Source organism: Diceros bicornis, chromosome 2, assembly GCF_020826845.1.
Source record: "Diceros bicornis minor isolate mBicDic1 chromosome 2, mDicBic1.mat.cur, whole genome shotgun sequence".
Taxonomy (NCBI): Eukaryota; Metazoa; Chordata; class Mammalia; order Perissodactyla; family Rhinocerotidae; genus Diceros; species Diceros bicornis.
Genome location: NC_080741.1, coordinates 32,001,590 through 32,021,419, shown reverse-complemented (window position 1 = coordinate 32,021,419; position 19,830 = coordinate 32,001,590). Strand labels below are relative to the sequence as shown.

At 33.4% G+C, this 19,830-nt stretch overlaps 1 protein-coding gene across 8 annotated transcripts in view; it reads left to right on the top strand.

The window, feature by feature from the left end:
• SLC4A7 (solute carrier family 4 member 7) overlaps nt 1-19,830 on the top strand; it is a 119,101-nt gene that overhangs the window by 92,052 nt on the left and 7,219 nt on the right. For 7 of the 8 annotated variants that reach the window (XM_058554088.1, XM_058554080.1, XM_058554043.1 and 4 more), the window contains 8 exons: nt 2,120-2,281; nt 2,678-2,791; nt 5,303-5,464; nt 5,650-5,901; nt 9,122-9,190; nt 10,657-10,830; nt 15,124-15,255; nt 17,863-17,960. In XM_058554088.1, the coding sequence (XP_058410071.1) occupies nt 2,120-2,281; nt 2,678-2,791; nt 5,303-5,464; nt 5,650-5,901; nt 9,122-9,190; nt 10,657-10,830; nt 15,124-15,255; nt 17,863-17,960 (1,163 nt within the window). The remainder of the gene's footprint in view (nt 1-2,119; nt 2,282-2,677; nt 2,792-5,302; nt 5,465-5,649; nt 5,902-9,121; nt 9,191-10,656; nt 10,831-15,123; nt 15,256-17,862; nt 17,961-19,830) is intronic. The other variant, XM_058554067.1, reaches the window with a different exon arrangement.

Sequence of the window (19,830 nt, the reverse complement as noted above, 5' to 3'; positions counted from 1 at the left end):
AATTAAGCTGGTAAGGGAGATAAAGATGGACTATATTTGACTTCCAAGATATAATTATTAAAAAGATGTGAATATACTTTTGGTTTCTAATTCCACCGTGATTTATAAATTCAAAGAAAATGTTTACTAGAACTGTGGTTGCATGTACTGGAATTGTCAGTTAAACAGCCTGTATCCACTTGTCCTGCCTTCTGTGTATCAGTTCCAAACAGCTCATTTACAAGATCATGAATACTCTGCTAACATCCTGAATGTCGAACTGAACCTTGTTTAACTTGTAGAGAGTAGTCTGACTTAAGCTCCAAGGGAAGAGAATGGAAAAAGGACAAAAACATGTCACGAGCTGAACACTATTACAGATTCTTGTATTTTATTGGGAAATGTTATCCTAGCCCTAGAATACCTGTTTTGTACACCGAGGTTGGGATGTAGGAATAAAGATGTAAAGTGATGGTAGCAGTATCAGAATTAAAACCAAGATCCCCTGAGCTTCTCTGGTACTTTTTATATCGTGTCAGCAATTGTAAGTCATTCTTTTCTCACTAACGGTGACAGTTAGCTCCTAACTGTGTAATTTCAAGGGTATCATCTGAAATTTTATCCCATTGATAACATGAGTCTGTGCTGTCCAATACGGTAACCATTGGCCACGTGTCTATTTAAATTTAAATAAAAGTAATTAAAAGTTTGGTTTCTCAGTTGCAGTAGTCACATTCCAGGTGTTCAGTCACATCATGTGACTACTGGCTGCTGTATTAGTGCAGATACATAACTTTTCCCTAATCCCAGAAAATTCTGTTAGACAGTGGTGATTTAAAACATTAAATATCAGTAATCAATTTAGAGTAATGCTTTATTATTTTACATTTAAAAAGTCATTTTTGGGGGCCGGCCCGGTGGCGTAGTGGTTAAGTTCGCATGCTCCGCTTTGTTGGCCTGGGGTTTGCAGGTTCAGATCCCAGGCACCGACCTACACACCACTCATCAAGCCATGCTGTGGCTTCCTCAGCAAAAAAGAGGAAGATTGGCAATGGATGTTAGCTCAGGGCCAAGCTTCCTCACCAAAAAAAAAGAGTCATTTTTGTTATGAAAGAGGTAGGGTTAATAGAAGTGCTCAAGTGAAAGTGACTTGTTAAAAAAAAATTCATTTCATGATGAGTAGGATGTCTTAACATTATAGACATAGGTCTTTTCAGTTTGTTTTCTTGGTATCCAAAAGGGCCAGTGTTTTAGGTGTTTTTTGTAGTTGTAGCTTTTATTTCCATGATCCATGTTGTAAATTTGTAGGTTTACTAATCTTAGCATATAGAAATTGAGAATAATGGAAACTGACTGTTTTTCTTTGTAAACCTGAGTTGTTGTGTTGTTAAAATGAGTCTCATTAGAATATAAGGAAGAAAAAAAGGACTTCAGTGGCATATGCCTTGTTAATCTCTGGTTGCCTTTTTGTTATTTTTTTCCCCTGAAAGGAAAATCTAAGGCAATAGATTGCTATAGTTGCATTATATTATGCTATGTTATTGATTATATTAATGGAAATATTATTTTAATGGTCACATTACTGCTCATAGTCCCATGCTTTAATCTCATGGTCTTGGGTCAAGTCAGAAAAGCCAACTACAGTTTTTATTACTGATTTGAATTTAGTACTACAGCCATCTCTACTTAGCATCGTAAAAAGACATAGTAGTAATTTTCTGTCTGCTGCTTTTGTTTTAAGTGACTTGTTTGGAAGCAAAGGAAGGATAGTAAAATTGTGGACCAGCAAGAATGCAGATGAAACCTTTTGGAATTAGTGCTCACTGTAAGCCTTTCATTAAAGGGAATATGGAGTTGAAAGGAATGTGTGGCGTAACTTTGCAAAATACTGTATTTCAGTTCAGTGATTTAAGATGCCCATATTTTTCAAATCATAACGTCTGTGAACTTAAGATGTATCTTATAATTGATGGCATGTTATAGTTGACTTGGCGGTGTTTTTTCTTTCTAAGTGAATCTTAAAATAATGTGTTTTATAATAGTATCTTGTAATAGCATCTTAGAGTCAATGAAGTTTATTAGTACTTTATTGGATATCTGAGAATCCCCTTCATCCCCTCCTCTTTCTATTTTTTTCCAGGAATGTAAAACCTTTCATGGTGTATTTGTAGGATCAGCTTGTAGTCTTCATGGACCTTATATTCCAGATGTGCTCTTTTGGTGTGTCATCTTATTTTTCACAACATTTTTTCTGTCTTCATTCCTCAAGCAATTTAAGACCAAGCGCTATTTTCCTACCAAGGTAATTGGGGTATAAATTTGGAGTTCTGGTAATATTCATGTTTTTAGTTTTCATTTCCTTGGTTTATTTTAAAACAGTAATATATTGTTTAAGGTTAATACTTAATGTCAAATAGTTATAAAGAAATTATTCATAGTGAAGAGTGTATATTACATGTCTGAGCTAACAGCAGGAAGATAACAATACCATAAGAGATGGTAGGTTAGTTGTGAAATGTGTTTCTTATCTTTTGGAAAAAATATTAGATATAAATGTATTTCACTGACACATTGTCACTAATTAAAAACCTCATTCACACTTTCTAATGGCATATTTTAATCTGTGAAAGATATGAATTATTTAAAAAAGGACACATAGTATTTCTACATTTATATTAATATAGTCCCTTTAACATAGGTGCGATCGACAATCAGTGACTTTGCTGTATTTCTCACAATAGTAATAATGGTTGCAGTTGACTACCTTGTAGGAGTTCCATCTCCTAAACTTCATGTTCCTGAAAAATTTGAGGTAAGGGTGAAAACACTTGGCTGTTTGTTACTTGGGTACACCAAACTTATTTTAAAGTGAGAAACTGCCTCCTAAATAGTTTTTTAAAAAATATGCATAGTCTGTATGAAGAGCTGATGCTTTGAAAGGAAAAAATAATATATGAATTTCTCACATATATAAAAATAACAGGATGAAAAGAGACAAGAGAACCTTTTTAGGAAATAAGCAAGAAGGTATTAAAGCTAGTCCATCAGGGAGAGTAAAAATATCCATGGTGAGGAGTTGGGAGTCATTTAAAAAATTTGACCTGCTCTCATGGTAAGTTCATGATGTACTTTCCAGGCAAAAGAAACATTTTTATTCTTTTATAAAGAAGTAACTCAAACTTGAATTTATAAGAGTAGCAAGGAGATCTTAGTTAAATTTTTAGAAGGATAGTGTATCTGACAGTAATTAGAAAGCTCCATGTAATATTTTATACCAGAATCAGGAGAGAATCAAATGTGTTCTTACACAAGAAAAATGATACTTAATCTGAGCATCCATGAATCCTTTGCTTTTATTGGCAAACTATAGTTCTTTTGTATGCAGTATATCATATGCATAATATAGCATCCATTAATTATTTTCTCTTGTAAGTTGGAGGTGGTAGCTTTTGAATGGTTTCTGGAATTTTCTTATAGTTAAGTATTTGTGTCACTTGCTTATATTTGCATTTAGCAAATTATGTGACTTCTTTTAGAAGCAGAAGTTTTAAAGGGAATTAGAAATAAGGCATATAATGAAGATAATTTTAGTCTGTTTTATCTTTCACTAGGATAAAAAAAATAATATTGTTTTTAAAACCAGTGGTCTCCAAAGTAGAGTGCATGGGTGGAAAATGACCACCAAAATTATTTAGACAGTCTATTTATATTTTTACCTAAAATTAAGAAAAATTTAGCTTTATAATATTAACTATATGAATTTTACTATGTGGAGAACCATTAGTAACATAACACACCAATTAGTATAGAGCCATTGGGTATATATACTCAATTTTATTTTTACAGTTTTTTAGTTTTTTTGCTGCTAAGAGTATATAATTTTTAAAAGTTTGGAGACTTTTATTTAAAAGCATAGATATTGAGGCACATTTAGAGATGACTATATGAAAGTCATTCTATTTTTACTAAGACTTACAAATAAATGAAACTGTAAACTAATATTGGTTCAAAGTATTTCCTATAATCCTCGCCCCAGTTCCTTATTCTGGTTCTTAAATACATTCTTCCTACTCATTTATTGATTTAGCTTTCAAGAAGCAAACTGATTTCATGGGCCATAAAATATACTTAGGGAAACAAATAGGGAACACTTGCTATGTGCATTGTATAGATAAAATGTTGTTTATCCCTATGCAGTGTGAAGCAGTTTAATGTATATCAGTGTGGGGAAATTGGAATACCTGAATTTGAAAATATTAAATTTTCCTTTTGTATTGACAAATGTTTTCATGAAGAAAAAACAGGCTTAACTGAAGTCTAGGTAATGAAAACATGTTTAGATTTCCATATATCCAATATCCTCCAAGAGTACTAAACTCTCTTATGATCTTTTAAGATTTTTGTCTGTAAAACAAATTTTATGTTACAGTATTGAAATGTATTAGTATCTGATAAAATGCCAGACTTACGTCAGTAGATGATTTGTCCTGAGGCCCAATTCTGATTTAGTACTGACCCAGCCAAGGTCTCTAGTCTTGCAGAGTCTCTAAAGCAGTTTAGTTTAGGAGTTAATCTAGTAAGTAGATTGATTTCACTTTATATGGGGAAGATAGGAACGTGTTGAAATGACACTCTGCTTCCCTTATCTATTCCTGCATAACAAACCTCCCCAAACATAATGCCTTTATACAGCAACCCTTTATTTGTTCATAAATCTGTGGCATTTGGGACTATGCTTAGCTGGGTAGTGGTCTAGTCCCTTGGTTTGGGATCTTTTATGTGGCTGCAGTCATATGTTGCCGCAACGGGGGCAATATGGCCTCGTGCACATGTCTGGGACGTGAGTTCAGATGGCTGAAACAGCTGGGGTAGTTGCCTTGCGTCTGTCTCTCACCAACTTGTGTTTCATCCTCAAGAAAGCTTATCCAGGCTTACTCAACAGCTTAAACTTAGGATTCTGAGAGGGTTAGAGAAGAAACTGCAGGGGCTCTTGAGGTCAAGACTCAGAAATCACACAATGTCACTTTGGCTGTTGGTTAAAGTAAACCATAGGTCATCCCAGGTTCTAGGAGAGGAAAGAGACTCCACCTCTAGATGGGAAGAGTGGCTATGTCACATGGACGAAGGACCTCCGTCTAAAGCTGGGAAGAATTCCTGTGGCTGTCTTTGCAAATAATTCACCATACATCCTAAGATTTATTCCAGTTCTTTCTGATTGATCCCTTGGCATTTCTTGGAATAGATGCAGTCTATGCCGTGGAAATTTTGTGCAGTAGGAGAAGGAAACTTTTTTTCTTTCTTTTTATCTTTAATTTTTTAACAGCCTACTGATCCAAATAGGGGCTGGATCATAAGCCCATTGGGAGAAAATCCTTGGTGGACCTTATTAATAGCTGCTATTCCAGCTCTGCTTTGTACCATTCTCATCTTTATGGATCAACAAATTACAGCTGTAATCATAAACAGAAAGGAGCACAAATTGAAGGTGATTTTTAAATTTTGTCTCAAGTAGTGTAATTTCTTCAAGAGTTTGAGGTGTTTTCATAATGACTAGAACATTAAAAGACATAAGATGAAAATTAATTTCTTCTCTCTCTATAAGTAGTATAGAATTTTAACCTAAAAGAACAATTTAGACTTATAAATATTCATGTTCATTTCACTTTTCAGAAAGGAGCTGGCTATCACCTTGATTTGCTCATGGTTGGTGTTATGTTGGGAGTTTGCTCTGTCATGGGACTTCCATGGTTTGTGGCTGCAACAGTGTTGTCAATAAGTCATGTCAACAGCTTAAAAGTTGAATCTGAATGTTCTGCTCCAGGGGAACAACCTAAGTTTTTGGGAATTCGTGAACAGCGGGTTACAGGGCTAATGATTTTTATTCTAATGGGCCTCTCTGTGTTCATGACTTCAATACTTAAGGTAAAATCTGTTTATTGCAATGTTTTAAAATCTTTATTTTAAAATTTATACTTGCTTGTATGAAAACAAAACATTAAAATTTCTAAAATGAGTTTCATTTCCTAGAATTTGCTTGGAAAATAATATTTTGGTATGGTTTTCAGTATAATAGCCATTTTAGTGTTAGATGTATCCATTTTAAAAGTAATGTAAAAGAACAGTATTAAAGACCATAGAGTTTTGGAAGGACTTAATCCATGGCTTAGTTATGATCTAAAAGAAGAATATACCCAGAGGGTTTTATAGGCATATTAGAGGAAGTAATATTGAAAGATGGATGAAAGTTATTTGACTAAAATGTAAAAGTAATATCACCATTAATTGAATTAGTGCATTCTTCCTGATAAACTAAATGAAACAAAAAGTAGTAGCACTCATTACAAAAACAAATACAGCTAATATTATAAATGAAGCACGTAAGAAATTATACTTTATGTTAAACATCTTTTAGTTACGTCTGATTTTTACTATACATGTCCTACTGAATCTAGTGATTTAAAAAAAAGTCACAATAACCATAGCAGACATAGTTAAATATCTAATCAGAAGTTTTCTGTTCATCGTGGAAGAGCTAACTCTATTTTTTTTTCCCTTGGTGTGTTAGTTATTTTTGTTGTAAAGAAGATTATTAAGTAAAGAGTTGTATACCATTTATAATTTTGGTACAAACTTAAGTAAGAAAACTTCGGGTGTGTATGTGTGCATATGTATGTTATACATTAAGTAAGAAAATTATAGTTAAGTACTAGAATTCTTTGGCTACTCTTTGTGGGCTTTCTAGCAGCCATTAATTCACCAAATATCTTTTGAGTACTTATTGTGCTATTAAGCACTGGGGAAACAATAATAAGTAGGATACGTTATTGTTTACTTTTAAGAACTTGGCAATCTGGTTGGAGCAACAGGTAAGTGGACAATTACCGCGTAGTGTAATTATGAGTGTATAGTAAGAAGTGCTCAGGACAAGGGGAGGAATATTTAGTGCAGTCTTATGGGGATGCTGTCCCCTACTGATGAAGAAGGTTGCCCTTTAAATTTTGTAAGTTGTTTTAAAATTTTTTAAGTATTAACTGCATATAGGCAGAAAAATTGAAGTAGAGTATCAAGAAAGCTCTAAAATGTGAAAAGTCTCCATATTTTCCCTCAGTTTACAAAAGCAACTCTCGAGAGTTAAACTCTTTACTCTTTTGTTTTTTAAGTTATTTTGGTGGTTATCACCGTTATACTTTTAAATACTTTTATAATTTGTTCACTATATTATCTTTAAACTGAATCTCTTTGCCTAAGAGTGATTCTCAAAGTCTAGTGCAAGGACCTCTGGGAGTCCCTGACACTCTTGTCAGGGATCTGCCAGATCCTTCCCTTTCCAGTTATGTAACTGTGAGGCTGGATTTTCTCCATGTATGTCAGCCAAAACAATGTTGCAGCAGATTGAAGTGCAGACCCAGCTGTGAGAATTCAGTTGTCTCCTGTTAAGCCACCCACTAAAGAAATTTACAGAAATACAAAACAATGCTACTCTTCTCACTTTACTTTTCTTTTGGAAATTATAGTTTTTCATAAAAAATACGTTCTTTATATTAACTTGTAATGGGTTTATTATTTTTAAATGAATTAAAAAATAATTTAAAAATTTTCTTTTAATTTCTAATATGGTGAATATCTGTCTATTTATATCCCACATATCTATCTTTCTATATCAATATCAATACATATCGATATATATATATAGAATCAACTTAAGCAAAAGTATTTGGAGGGAGGGTCCTTAGTACTTTTTAAGAGTATAAAGGGGTCCTGAGACCAAAAAGTTTGAGAGCGTGTGACCTGAGATTATGTCTTTCATGAGGATTTAGCACACTTAAGTGCCCACCATCCCCACTCTCCCTTCCATCACCTGCCTTTGCTGTATTTTTAGTTTTATTGTTATTGTAAAGGTTACCAACATTTACATTCTGTGCTGTAATTACAATTTTTCTTATTATTATATTGATCTCTTTAGTCTTAATCAAAATCATTATTATAAAATTCTTTTTAGTCATTTAAATAATGATATTTTTAATTTCCAGGAGCTTTTTTCATTCTGATTATACATTTTTCCTAGCATTGTGAAGTTGCTTTATGGATAAAATATTTTCTTGAAATTCCCTCAGGATGTGGATCAGATTTTTTTTTTTTTTGTGAGGAAGATTAGCCCTGAGCCAACATCTGTTGCAATCCTCTTCTCTTTGCTGAGGAAGATTGGCCCTGGGCTAACATCCGTGCCCAACTTCCTGTACTTTATATGGGACACCGCCACAGCACAGCTTGACAAGCGGTGCGTCAGTGCGCGCCCAGGATCCGAACCCACAGACCCTGGACCACTGAAGCAGTGTGCGCACACTTACCTGCTACGCCACCGGGCCAGCCCCTCCATTAGATTTTTAACATGTTTTTTTCTCTCCCTATTTTTTTCTCCCGAGGTCCTTAGGAAGGATGTATTAAGTTGTTTAGTAGAGAGTAGATGTGGTTTTCCTCTGTGGCTGTTAGATCTTTTTGCCTTATGGGTCTCTCCCTTGGGTCTGAGTGCTGATTATGGTTTTGAGTAAATGAATGGGGCCTGTTAATAACTTTCCTGTAGGATGCCTAGGCATGAGCTAGGTAGGTGGTTTCAGATGCCCCTAACTGCCAAGGTAATAAGGGCTTTCTTTTGAGGGTAGAGTTCAATTATTATACTCAGTAGATGGTACTGTATAATAGTCGTTGTAGGGGTAGTGATAGTAATAATAATGGCTAATGCTTTTTGAGTGATTGATATGTTCCACATCCTTTTCTGAGTGTTTTATGTATTCAGAATCCTTTAATCTTCTTGGCAATCTGATATGAAAACCAAAACACAGAGAGGTTAAGGCTCAGTAAGAAGTTAACTGGGTTCTTAAACCAAGTAGTCTGATTGTAGTGCCTATGCTCTTAACCACTGGATGTACGGTGGTTTTTGAGGACGGAACATGTAAAAGAAAAGCACTTTTTCAAGGAGGTTATTATTTACTAGCATTTTTCTGATTTGTAGAAAAGTTAGGTCTCATCATTGAAAGAGCTTTTAATTCTATCTTCATGGGTACTCACTGACTGTTTTTGTGTAGTTATTACTGTGAAATTGTTTTAGTAGCATGGGTTCTAACTGTGGTCATTTTACCTGCAGTTTATTCCAATGCCTGTTCTGTATGGTGTTTTCCTTTACATGGGAGTTTCCTCATTAAAAGGAATCCAGGCAAGTCTTAAGTATTTAATGATGTCATAGAAAAACTTAAAAATATTTCAAACTTGTTTGAATATTGCAAAGATTGTTTTTGTGATGGTAGTGATTTATTCTCAACTCTGACATTTTGGGGGCAGGTTAACTACCTGTGGTGACTTCAAATCCATATCTCCTGAGAGATGATTGCTTATTGCACATTTTTTCCCCCTGAGAATGAGATCATGAAATGATACGGTCCTTACCTATTTTTAATTGGAGCCAATAAAAGGCCCTGTAACTATCAATAAAGACTAGTATAGTAAGAGGGAGGATCAAAAGGATTGGAATGGGGAAAAAGTGCTATTTCTGACGTGTAGAATAGCAATTGCAGTGCTTAAAAATAGAAAATAGATAATAGTTTTCTATAAAAATGGTAACACTTGTCATTTGTATGGTGCAATACAGTTTATAAATCCTAGTACGTAAGTTATTTTCTGTGATCCTCAAAACAATATTGGGAAGCAGGAAAGATTGTTTCGAGGATCTAAATACTATTTAGATAAACCGTACTATTTTTGTAAGTCAGGAAACAGAAATAGAGGGACTTACGGAAGGTTCTGAACTAAGTAAGCAGTGGAGCCAAGGCTAGAACCCAGTGATATCACTGCTCCATTTTGTCTTATTTATAATACTTCCTGGAAAATGACCTGATAACGTTTATTAAGATTTATGTGAATCCAATCTTAGTGTAAAGCATTTAGCTCATAAAGCACAGTTAGCACCACACGATCACCTCCTATCATGAAAAGCATGTTGTCTAAAGTTGCCAGCAAAGTGACTGGCAGGACTGCTCAGAGGCAGCATCTTTATTTTCTCAACACAGTCTGGGATCTACTCCTTACTGGTCAAGAAATGATCTCATTAACTCACTTGATTTTTTTACAACAGTTTTGTGAGGTATCTTATTACCAATTTATACATGACGAAATTAAAGCTCAAAAAGATAAAAGAATTTGCTCGTAGTTTCGTTTTCATTGGGTGAAAAATTGGTAATTTTTACCTCAGGTTATTTTCATAGAATTGGTAATGTTAGACTTGGAAAGAACCTTAAAGAACTTTTTATTGTACATATTAGAAAACAAGTTTAAAGAGATTAAATGACTTCTACATTTGATTATAGCAGATAAATTTATCTAAATATTTTAATCCCCCCAATTAAAACATTTTGGTTTGAGTTTTTTGATTAAATTAATTGCATTAGTTCAAACGATTGCCTTGATTTTTTTTTTTCTCCTTGGATCTAGATCTTCTATATTGAAACATTCTCCTATACAATCAGAATATATCAAGAAGTTATAGTTTAAATCACAGAGTTGATTATAATTTCTTAAAGTTGAATTATAATTTCTTAAAGTTGAATATGGTTTCTTTTCCTCAGTAGCAGAAATGATATTTTTGTTGAAAACTTTGTTTTATTTTGTTTTCCATTTGATACATAGTTTTTTGACCGTATAAAGTTGTTTGGAATGCCTGCTAAGCATCAGCCCGACCTGATATACCTCCGTTATGTACCTCTCTGGAAGGTGCATATCTTCACAGTCATTCAGCTCACTTGTCTGGTTCTTCTGTGGGTGATAAAAGCTTCAGCTGCTGCAGTAGTTTTTCCCATGATGGTAAGGGTTTTCTCCAGACTTTGTCCCTAATTAATAACATTTTTGTGTGTTTTCATAATAATTATTTTATTAATATTTATAATTGATTTTGAGAAAAGGAATAGCCCATTTTAAGCATCTTAGGTATTGGGAAGTGTGAACTAGCCCTTTCTAGCAATTAAACCAATTGTTTTCGAAACTGAGTTTGCTTGTCATTTTGTAAATTTTTGTTTGTTTTGTGTTTTTAGTCATTGAGCTATATAGAACACTGTTTTGTATTTTTAAACAACTTAAGAATTTAGGACGTTTATAGAATAAGTAAGATAGCCAAATGTAAAAAGCAAAGCAACTTAGAACAACGTGCTTCTTTAACAGGATAGTTCAATACATTTTCAGAAATTAACAAATCTAGAAGTTAAAAAATAATGAAGGTTATAGATGATATTAATAAGACAATATAATTCATTAAATTATCACAGAATATTCTTGCAAATAGCATCCTTTTGTAAATACCATGTAAAAATTGATTATGTACATGGGCACAAAGAAAATCTTAAAAAATTCAAAAGCTATAAAAATTATACAGGTAATATTCCCTGATCACAAATAAATTAAATTACAAATAAATAATTAAAAGTCACTAAAATAATCTTAACTATTTAGAAATTAAATGCTGAAATAATCCCTGGGTGGAAAGTTGAGTTAAAAAACCATTGTGGAGGTACTGAAATGGAGGACTTTTTAACAAAGTCTGTGGGATACAGCTAAAATTATAATCATAGAAAAATGTGTACCCTTCATTGCCTTTATTATTCAAGAAGACTTTAAAAGCAACCAAATTTTTTATTTGTAAAGATCAATAATGGATAAACTCTTCCCAAGCCTGAGTAAAGAAGAAAATGAGAGAATGAAATACACAAGATTAAGAAAGAGAAAAGAGACACAACCACAGCTCTGGACGAGATTCAATGGGTGTTAAGAAAATATTACATGAATCTATAGCAATAAATTTGAACATCTATAGCAGAGATCAACAACTTTTTTCCTGAGAGTCAGTTATTAAATATTTTAGGCTTTGTAGGCCATGAGAATATTATATAGGCACTTATATAACAAGAGAGAAATTTCCACAATTTCTTATTGATGAAATTCAAAAGTAATTGTATAGTATTTTAAAATGAAAGACTACTAACGAGAAGACTGGAATTGTTTTTCATTTGGGATAATATTTCACTTTCTTGGGCTTCAAAGTTATTGTTCCCTATCATCAGATCAGTTCCAAATGTTCATCTGTAAAAACTATTCTTGATTCACAGGCCACACAGAACAGGTGGTGGGTCAGATTTAACCCAAAGGCTGTGATTTGCCTACCCCTGATCTAGAGGAAATGGGTTATTTCCATACTATACATACATTTCCAAAATTGACCCAAAGAGAAGTATAAAATCTATGGATATGTGTAACTCCGTTGCATAGAAGAGACCTAAAAAAATGTTTAGAGATCTGCTCCTGGAGTACCAGGCCCAGATGGGTTAACAACTGAATTTTAAAGAACAATTAATTTCAATACTTCTTGAATTATTCTAGACCAAAGGAAAAGATGAAAACGTCTGCATTTTTTCCTCAAGAAATGCTAACAAGATCTTAATACCAAACCCCAATAAAGTTGTAGCAAAGAACTGTAGTGCCCTCTTACTTACTAATATAAATGCAAAAATGTTAAGATATTAACAAATATATAAATTTATAGTGTTTCTATAAGTAATATATCATTATTAAATACTTCAGCGTTAAGAATTATGAACATAAAGATAAAAAGACTTTTTATAAAATTCAGTCATTGTGAATAAAAATTTGTAAATGAGTTTTCATATAGGGAAGCCCACTGTTACTGTTGTTATTTTATATTGAATCGAAGGTTCTGTGATATAAAGTAAGAATAATATAATAATTGGTATAAAGAGGAGGTAACATTTGTTGATAATGTGATTGTATTATATACGTATTAACCCAAATGACTCAAACAGAAAAGACTAAAAGCCCTAATAAAATTAATAAGAATTTTGTTAGAGTGGCTGGATACAAGAAAACATGAGAATTAATATATAGGCTCTATCTTAGTAGTAATGCTAAAAATGGAGATGGAAAAAAATCGTATTCACAATAGTGACCAAAAACTATAAAATACTTAAGAACAAATTTAAAAACAAATTTAAAAGGAAAGACGTATATAAAGAAAAACCTTTATAATAACATTTTATTACTTATTAGAGCTGCTATAACCAAGTACCACCAACTCATTGGCTTAAAGTAGCAGAAATTTATTATCTCACAATTCTGGAGGCTGCAAGTCAGAAATCAAGGTGTGGACAGGGGCATGTACCCTCTGAAGCCTGTTGGGAATCCTTCCTTGTCTCTTCCTAGCTTCTGGTAGTTTGCTGACAATCTTTGGCATTCCTTGGCTTGCAACTGCGTAACTCCAATCTGCCTTCCTCGTCACATGGTGTTCTCCCTGTGTGTCAGTGTGTCTTCACATGACCATTTTATGAAGACACCAGACATGTTGTATTAGGAGGTCACCCTACTCCAGGAGGACCTTATCTTAGTTAATTAAATCTGCAACAACCCTATTTCCAAATAAGGTCTTATTCTGAGGTACTGGGAGTTAGGACTTCAATATATCTTTCCTGGGGGGACACAATTCAACCCATAACAATATTGAAGGACGTAAAATTAAGACCTGAACAAATAGAAAGATATACCATGTTCTTTGTTTTGCAGACTTAGTATTATAAAAATGTCACTTCCAAGAATGAACTTTACTAGAGTTTTATTTGTGTATGTATTTGAGGGAGGGAGTTGGTGTCAGTGTGAACTACATAATTTTAAAGCTTGTGGAGAAACATAAATGCCAGAGTCCCAACAACATGGGTGGTAGAAATGTTCTATATCTTTTTTGAGTGTGGGTTGGATGAGTATTTACATTTGTCAAAAGCATCGATCTGTACACCTGCTATTTTTCTATTTTACAATATATAAATTGTATGTTAATGAAAGAATAAAGATATAATAAATACCAGAGAATAACAAAACAAAGATAATTATAATTAAGAATTTCTGGCTGGGTCCAGGGATGAGGGACTTGACTGTTCCTGTGCTGATAGTATACTGTTTTAATAACTAAATATTTAAGAATTGCTGTCAAGTCAGTGTAGCTAATACAATCTGGAATTGGGATAGGAATAGACAAATAGATCAGAAAAATAGATTGAGTGCAGAGAATTATTAGAATATATGAGAATTTACCCCTTGAATACCATAAGCAGATTATTTCATTAAAGATGTAATTCATTTAAGTGGGAAAATTATTAGTATATAGTGTTAGAAGATTTGACTATATACTGGGAGCTAAATAAGGTTGCTCTCCCTACCTGATACCATATTCAGAAAGAAATCATAAACAAATTTAGGATTTAAATGTTAAAATAAATTTTAATAGAAAAATTAGAGAAATATTTGTATAATCTAGTGATTGCGGGTAACTTTTCAAAGAAGATGGGAAAAACCCAACTGTAAAAGAAGGATATATTTGACCACATGATAATTGAAAATTTTATATGTCCTTAGACGGTAAAATCAGATTGTGAACTTGGAGAAAATATTTGTAACATACAAGGCAGATAAAGTGTTTCTATCCAGACTACACAGAACTCATATGAATTTATGAACGAAAATCATAAAAACCAGTTGAAAAACAGGCAAAGGATGGGAAATAAGTAACAGAAGAGGAAATCCAAATGGCTAATGAACATTTGAAAACATCTTCAGCCTTGATGCAGTTAAAGAAAAGCAAATTAAAGTAATAGTATGTCTTTTTCACAAATATGGTTGGAAAGTTAAAACCTAATGTTGGAAAATAGGTTTTCTAATGCATTACTTAAGAGATTTTTAAAATTATATCTATTTATGTAATGTGTGTAGTGCAAAATCATCATAAAAATTAATAATCTCATTTTACTCACTATGCTTAATCTGCTTGATAATTTTATGCAGAGTGGAAGGGATTTATATGGGAAAAGATTGAAAATGCCATTTTCTTTATATCTTTTCTTTGGGTGGAAAGTTCAAAAAGATAAATAGGTGTCTGAGTTCCTTTGAAATAAGATGGTGGTGAAATCATGTTAAAATAAAATATATGAAGCACTTTTTTGTCATTTATGCTTTAATAAGTAGTCTTTCTCTCTTCAAGTGATATAATTTGTATATTTTTAGATGTTACTTAATATTTAATATTCTCTCCCCCACTTTCTTAAGGTTCTTGCATTGGTCTTTGTACGCAAACTCATGGACCTGTGTTTCACAAAGAGAGAACTTAGTTGGCTTGATGATCTCATGCCAGAGAGTAAGAAAAAGAAAGAAGATGACAAAAAGAAAAAAGAGAAAGAGGTAAAAAGACAAGGCTTTTAAATTTACACCATTCACTTGTTTTAATATTTTGTACCAAGTGGCAGGCACTATTACAGTCACTTTACAGGTATCAACACCTTTAATTCTTCTAAGAGCCTTATTGTTTGTTATAAAGTGTAAGTACTTTAATTATCCCCAACTTACAAATAAGGAAACTGAGGCAGAGAGGTTAGTAGGTAACTTGTCCCAAACATAGGCTCTTACCCATTTCACCAATAGCCCTGATACAAAAACACTTTTTAAAAATTACATGTCATGTGTGTGCTTAGTCAACAGTTAGAAGAATTTAGCGGTATTAAAACATAGGTAATACAAGGTAATTCTACATCATAGTCTACCATCTAATTTAACCTTAAATATAAAAGTACATTTTAATTTTTAACTGTATTAATAATCTGGCATACATAATGACAAAAAAGACTTTAAGTATCTTTTTACTAAAAGTATAATAAAGCTGTAGTCTTTATATGCGATATTACATACCATTAGTTGATATGTATACTGAGATTTACAGCAGTACTTTATGCTGAATTTGATTCTTTTTTTTTGTTTTTTTAATACCCAGCCCGATGCTATTACTTAGTAAGAAGGAAAAGTAGACATTGATTATGTAGGGTAGATGATTTTGTTGATTTTAGTACCTCATTCAATTTTCCCATTCAGAACACTGTGTGAAAATCAAAGATAGGAAGAAAGATATACATTTTTAAATGTTATGGTTCTGTTGAAATAGAGATCTGAAAATTACTGGGTCTTTTTTCCTAATTTTTGAGAGAAAGCAGCATAATTTATACCTTATATTGCATAGTATTTATGAAAATGCATTTGTTAAAGCTTTGCAGACAAGTGTGTTTAGGGCTTGCTGGCATTTTTTCATGGTTTAGATTGATTATTCAGTGCTGATTTATGACAAAATTGCTGGTTTTATGTCTACTTCAACAAAAATTATGACTCTTTAATTAGGATACTAATTGGAATACTAATTTGAATGGGGCCTCAAATTTTTAAAAGATTTTTGTTTTCTCCAAAGCTATATTATGTATGTAAATGTTTATGAGCTTTTGATGATTTTTCAAATAGGATGTCATTTATTTATAAGACACTTAGGTGAAATTGCCTGTTTATTACTTCCTGTATCAGTTAGAATAAGGTTCAGTTGTACATAACAGAAAACAAAAGTAAAAGTGACTTAAACACAAAAGTTTGTTCTCTCATGTACATGTCTTGCAAGTAAGTGATCTAGTGTGATGGCTCCACAGAGTTATCAGGGACTCCTGCGCTGTTTTTCTGCCATCCCCAGCTGATAGTTTCCATCCTCAGAATCACCTCAGGGGTCAGAATGGCTGCTGATCTTGAGTTGTGGGGTTCGCGTTAGAGACAGCAGGAAGGAGGATGGGGGTGGGAGAGAGAAAGCAAAATGGGCTTCACCCTATTGTCTTGTTTTAAGGAATCTTTCCAGAATTGTCATCCAGTAAGTTCCACTTGCACCACATGGCCACACTGAGTTGCAAGGAACGCTGGGAAATGTAGATTTTATTTATTTATTTTAAAGCTGGGCACATTGCCACTTCCAAATAGTGGGACTTCTATTAGTAAAAAAGAGGAGTAGGATGCTCTCAGTCTCTCCTATACTGCCCTGTGTCTCCTCCCTACCCTCCTTCCAGTTATTAAAATATCATGATTTTGGTTCCTGTCTCCTATCTAAGTTGTTCTTAACCTGGGGTGACTTTTCTCCTCAGGGGACATGTTTCAATGTCTGAGACCTTTTTGATTATCAAAACTGGAGGGGCTGCTGCTGGCATCTAATGGGTAGAGGCCTAGGATGCTGCTAAACATCCTCCATACACGGGATTGTCCCCTACAACAAAGAATTGTTTGGCCCTAAATGTCAGTATTGCTGAGATTGAGGTTTCGCTTATATTGTATTGTAATGAGAGCCATGAGATTTGACTAAGTTTTATTTCTCATTATATACCTACATAATAATTTATAATAGAATTTATGTAGCTAAATTGATTTTAAAATAGTATTAATGATTAACTTACAGAAATGAAAGTTATAACCATTTAAAATTAATCTTTACAAATGGTTGTTTTCATTTTTTTTTTTTTTTTGTGAGGAAGATCAGCCCTGAGCTAACATCTATGCTAATCCTCCTCTTTTTGCTGAGGAAGACCGGCTCTGAGCTAACATCTATTGCCAATCCTCCTCCTTTTTTTTCCCCCAAAGCCCCAGTAGATAGTTGTATGTCACAGTTGCACATCCTTCCAGTTGCTGTACGTGGGACGCGGCCTCAGCATGGCCTGGCAAGCGGTGCGTTGGTGCGCGCCCGGGATCCGAACCCGGGCCGCCAGTAGCAGAGCACGCGCACTTAACTGCTAAGCCAGGGGGCCGGCCTGGTTGTTTTCATTTTATACTACAAGTGTGTGTTCATAATAGTAAAATGAATTCTTCAGTCATGGCAGATACGTTATATTTAAATAATATTGTCAGTTTGGGTTTCTAATTCTTTAAGATATTATATATTAATTGGTCCTCCTGGAAATTCTCTGGGAAAAGTAATCTCTTCACGTGTGTGCTCTATAGGAAGCTGAACGAATGCTACAAGCTGATGACGATACTGTGCACCTTCCATTTGAAGGGGGTAGTCTCTTGCAAATTCCAGTTAAGGCCCTAAAATATAGGTGAGATAAAATTTTATTTTGTAAAATGTATTTTTATGTATATGTCAAGTGCTTGAATAAGCCATGTAATATTACATCTGTTTTTAAAAAGATGACAAAACCTGCATCTGGCCTATCAACTAAGGGAGGGCTTCATGTAGTTTGAAAAGGAAGTCCCTTGCTCCTTCCCCACCCAGGTTATAGGCAGGAGTGAAGAAAAAGCTGGACTTGGACCATGGCCTTAACTAACTTCCATGCGAAGCAGACAAAATTTAATTGTCTTTTATCACTCCATCTGTTTTAGTGAAGTTTAAAATCAGTACACAAGTCTTATAATATTCTCATTCTCTCAAGAGTGCAGGTTTTTCCTTTCTGCCCTTCATTAGTGCTGGGGTCAGAGTGTGCTGGAAAATAAACATTTGTAATCCATATTTTGATGACCTTCTAATATCTAACTATGGTTAGAGGCCCGAGAACTCTCTCAGTTTCTAGAGGTGTGATTTGACCATTGGCAGTGAGGGCTTATCTTATGGGAAAATTATTGTTTCATATAGTTTATAGTGTATGATTTTGGTGATTATTTTTTAAATTTATGAACTAAAGATAGAGGTTGGGAAATGTAAACTTTTTTGTAGTTTTGAAAGATTAAAATCTTATGCACACATCTGATTCCTATTTCTGTGCATTTATTCCATTTCTGATTAGCTTTTATAGTAGAAAAATCAGTTTTAGAATGTATATACGTTCGTTCCCTGACCAGTTAATGAAAAATGTTTGTTGATATTTAACTAACTTGCTTCAGTCTTTTTTCATTTTTAACTAATCTTTATAGTTTTTACAGAGGTCACATTTGGACTTGTACATGTTGATTAGTTTTGTAAATAAATTCATCAAGTAATTTTCCTCTACTTTTTACTACTGATTTTCATCATTGGTATTATTCTGTATCACCTTTCATGATTTTCCCTCAAATCCTTATATACTGTAAATTAAATGTCAAATTTAGACATTTTAATATATCCAACTACAGTGCACTGCTTCACTATATTCTGTAAATGTTTGCTAAATTAATTAATATATTAACTTTGTTGGTTGTACTTGTAAAAGAGAATAGGAACTGCCATGATGGTTGTTAGTGACTCTCCCCAATTTGCTAAGATTATTTGCCACTTGATTTCTACAGGTCCTGCGTTATCATTTTCTCAGTGTGATTGCTCATGGACCTTGATAAATTTAAGTGAAGTCTGTCCTTCACTGTCTGATATTTGACAAAAAGAATGGGTATCTGTATATTTACTTTTTTAAGTGATGACATGAGCCATGGTTAATGTTGCTTTGCTTAAAATTTAAACATCAAGAGTCCCAGGAATTGGCTGACCTGTTTGCTAGAATTTTAAATCTTGAGTAGCTTTAGATTACTTGTCATGAAAATCAAATGAGATAATATGTGAAAGCATTTGGAAACTAGAAAGCCCTATAAAAATATGAAAATAATTTAATGTAGACAAATTTTTTCCCATCTAATTTTATTTTGGGCAAAAACAAAATGTATACTTTCTTCAAAAAAGGTCTTAATTTCTACTAATGGAAAAGTTCTTAGAGGAAGACATTTAGAAGCTAGAAAGTGCTTCAAGAATTTCTCTCTTCAGTTAAAGTTGACAACCAAGCAGAGAAACACTTACTCTGGGTAGGCAGAGTTTCAAGTTGCATGGGTCTGCCATTGTGAATTTGGGCATTCAAATTTTGTGTACTTGAAAAAAATTGACTTGGTGAAGCAGCCATTCCTATAGACTCTCCAGTGATCATGTCACACTTCTCTACAGTCTTAAATTTTAAAAGACATTTAGATTTAAAGTATGAACAAAGCCAGCACTTTCTAAATGACTGCTAT